Raw genomic sequence first — 1549 nt, 5'->3', positions numbered from 1 at the left:
GAGAGAGAGAGAGAGAGAAAGGCCTTCTCCTCCCTTGTTATTTAAGACTCTCAGAAAAATCTGAAAGGTCAGCTATGTAGTCAGTTTTGACCCCTAGGCACACAACAACAGATCCTCAAATACAAATATATACTTTTTTGAAAATTTTCCATCAGAATGTAAACTCAACAATGAAAAAATTTTTACTTTTCAAAGAGAAGAACGAACTGGGGGCGGGGGGGAGGGGTGTGCAGGGAGAAAAGTGTAACAATGAATTAATGGAAATCCAAAGTCTCTGCAAATTTTTATTAAAATTAAAAAAAGAATGTAAACTCTATGCGAGGGAAAAAAAACCCAATAACCAAAAACCCAAAACAAAACAATAATAAACCAGTTGCAGTCACTGATAGCTCAATAAATGATCCGATTGCTCCTGCATCCCTCTCTCTCCTAGAGAGGCACCTCAATATCCAGGACAATGTCGCCATTTAGCACCTGGCACAGACCCCATACCAGACGCAAGGCATCTCTCCAACCTACAGGTACCACCTGCCCTCCCACCTTCCCTGCCTCCCTAGAGGCTCTCACTCTCTCTGGGGGTGACCTGGCCCCTAACGTCTCAAAATCTTTCAACTGCCCGCCTGTAAGGAGGTCACCTCGTGGACTGTTTTTTGGGGGGTCACCTGTCACCCCCACATCCAGGGCTCCACAGGTTCCCGCAGCCCGTGGATGAATGAAGCACAGCAGGAACGACGGACTCGCCACCTCCCTCACCTCCCTCGTCTATTTCAGGACCTTAAGTGCCGCCTGTCCTGCGTCTGACACCTGAATGGAAACACAAACACCCTGCCCCCCGAGTCCGCGGATCTCCCCTGGCCATTCCCCGCGCGCAGAAAGGCTCCAGCCGCTGCAAACCGACCTCCCGCCACCTGGGGACTGTTGCTGCTCATGCGCTCCCGAGAGGTCCCTTTAGGACCGCGCTGGTCCCTCTCCAGGGCGCTCCCAACCCCGGCCACCTTAATTCCCGCCTCCTCGCTCCAAATTAGAACCTCCCATCCCCTCCGGGCCGCTGAGGCTCCACATTTAAGAACGCCTCCTCCCCTTCTCCATCCCGCCCTTTCAGTCCCTCCGGCCGCGCGGGCCCTGACCGTTTCTGGGCCTCCAGCCCCCAGAGGCGGATCTGCCGGTCATACTGCGCCGCCTCCTCCTCGCTAATGCCGCCGCCAGCCTCCTCTTTCTCCACCATAGTGCCGGCGCTAGCTGCCGCAGCTCGGGTTCCGCTCAAGCCTAACGCCCGCCGGGCCCGCGCGCCACCAACGGCCCGCCGGCTCCGCGCTCTGGACGCGTCTGCGCCTGCGCCGCGGGGACCGCGCCTGCGCAGTAGCACCGGCGCCGGCCAAGCCGGGACCACGTGGACGTCGGACGTCGCCGGCTGCAGGGAGGGTGGGCTGGAGGCAGCTGCCAGTCACGTGACAGGGCTCCAGCGAGTGGAGCCAAAAAAATGGTGCCTTTTGTGAAGCTGAAGGAGGTGCCCAGTGTGGTCGTTCAAGCAGTCATTCAATTCAGCAAC

The 1549-nt window shown here is 56.7% G+C and overlaps 1 protein-coding gene across 2 annotated transcripts in view; it reads right to left on the bottom strand.

Annotated features, from left to right (window-relative positions):
* Positions 1-1326, bottom strand: part of SAE1 (SUMO1 activating enzyme subunit 1) — an 81549-nt gene extending 80223 nt beyond the window's left edge. For both annotated transcript variants that reach the window (XM_006898628.1, XM_006898629.1), the window contains exon 1: positions 1128-1326. In XM_006898628.1, coding sequence (XP_006898690.1) covers positions 1128-1225 — 98 coding nt within the window. In that variant the 5' untranslated portion in view covers positions 1226-1326. The remainder of the gene's footprint in view (positions 1-1127) is intronic.
* Between the last annotated feature and the right edge of the window lie 223 nt (positions 1327-1549).

This window comes from Elephantulus edwardii, unplaced genomic scaffold (genome assembly GCF_000299155.1).
Source record: "Elephantulus edwardii isolate Elephantulus edwardi_28Jun2011 unplaced genomic scaffold, EleEdw1.0 scaffold00236, whole genome shotgun sequence".
NCBI classification, from domain to species: Eukaryota; Metazoa; Chordata; class Mammalia; order Macroscelidea; family Macroscelididae; genus Elephantulus; species Elephantulus edwardii.
The sequence above is the reverse complement of the archived record's forward strand: the minus strand, read 5'-3'. Positions and strand labels throughout refer to the sequence as shown.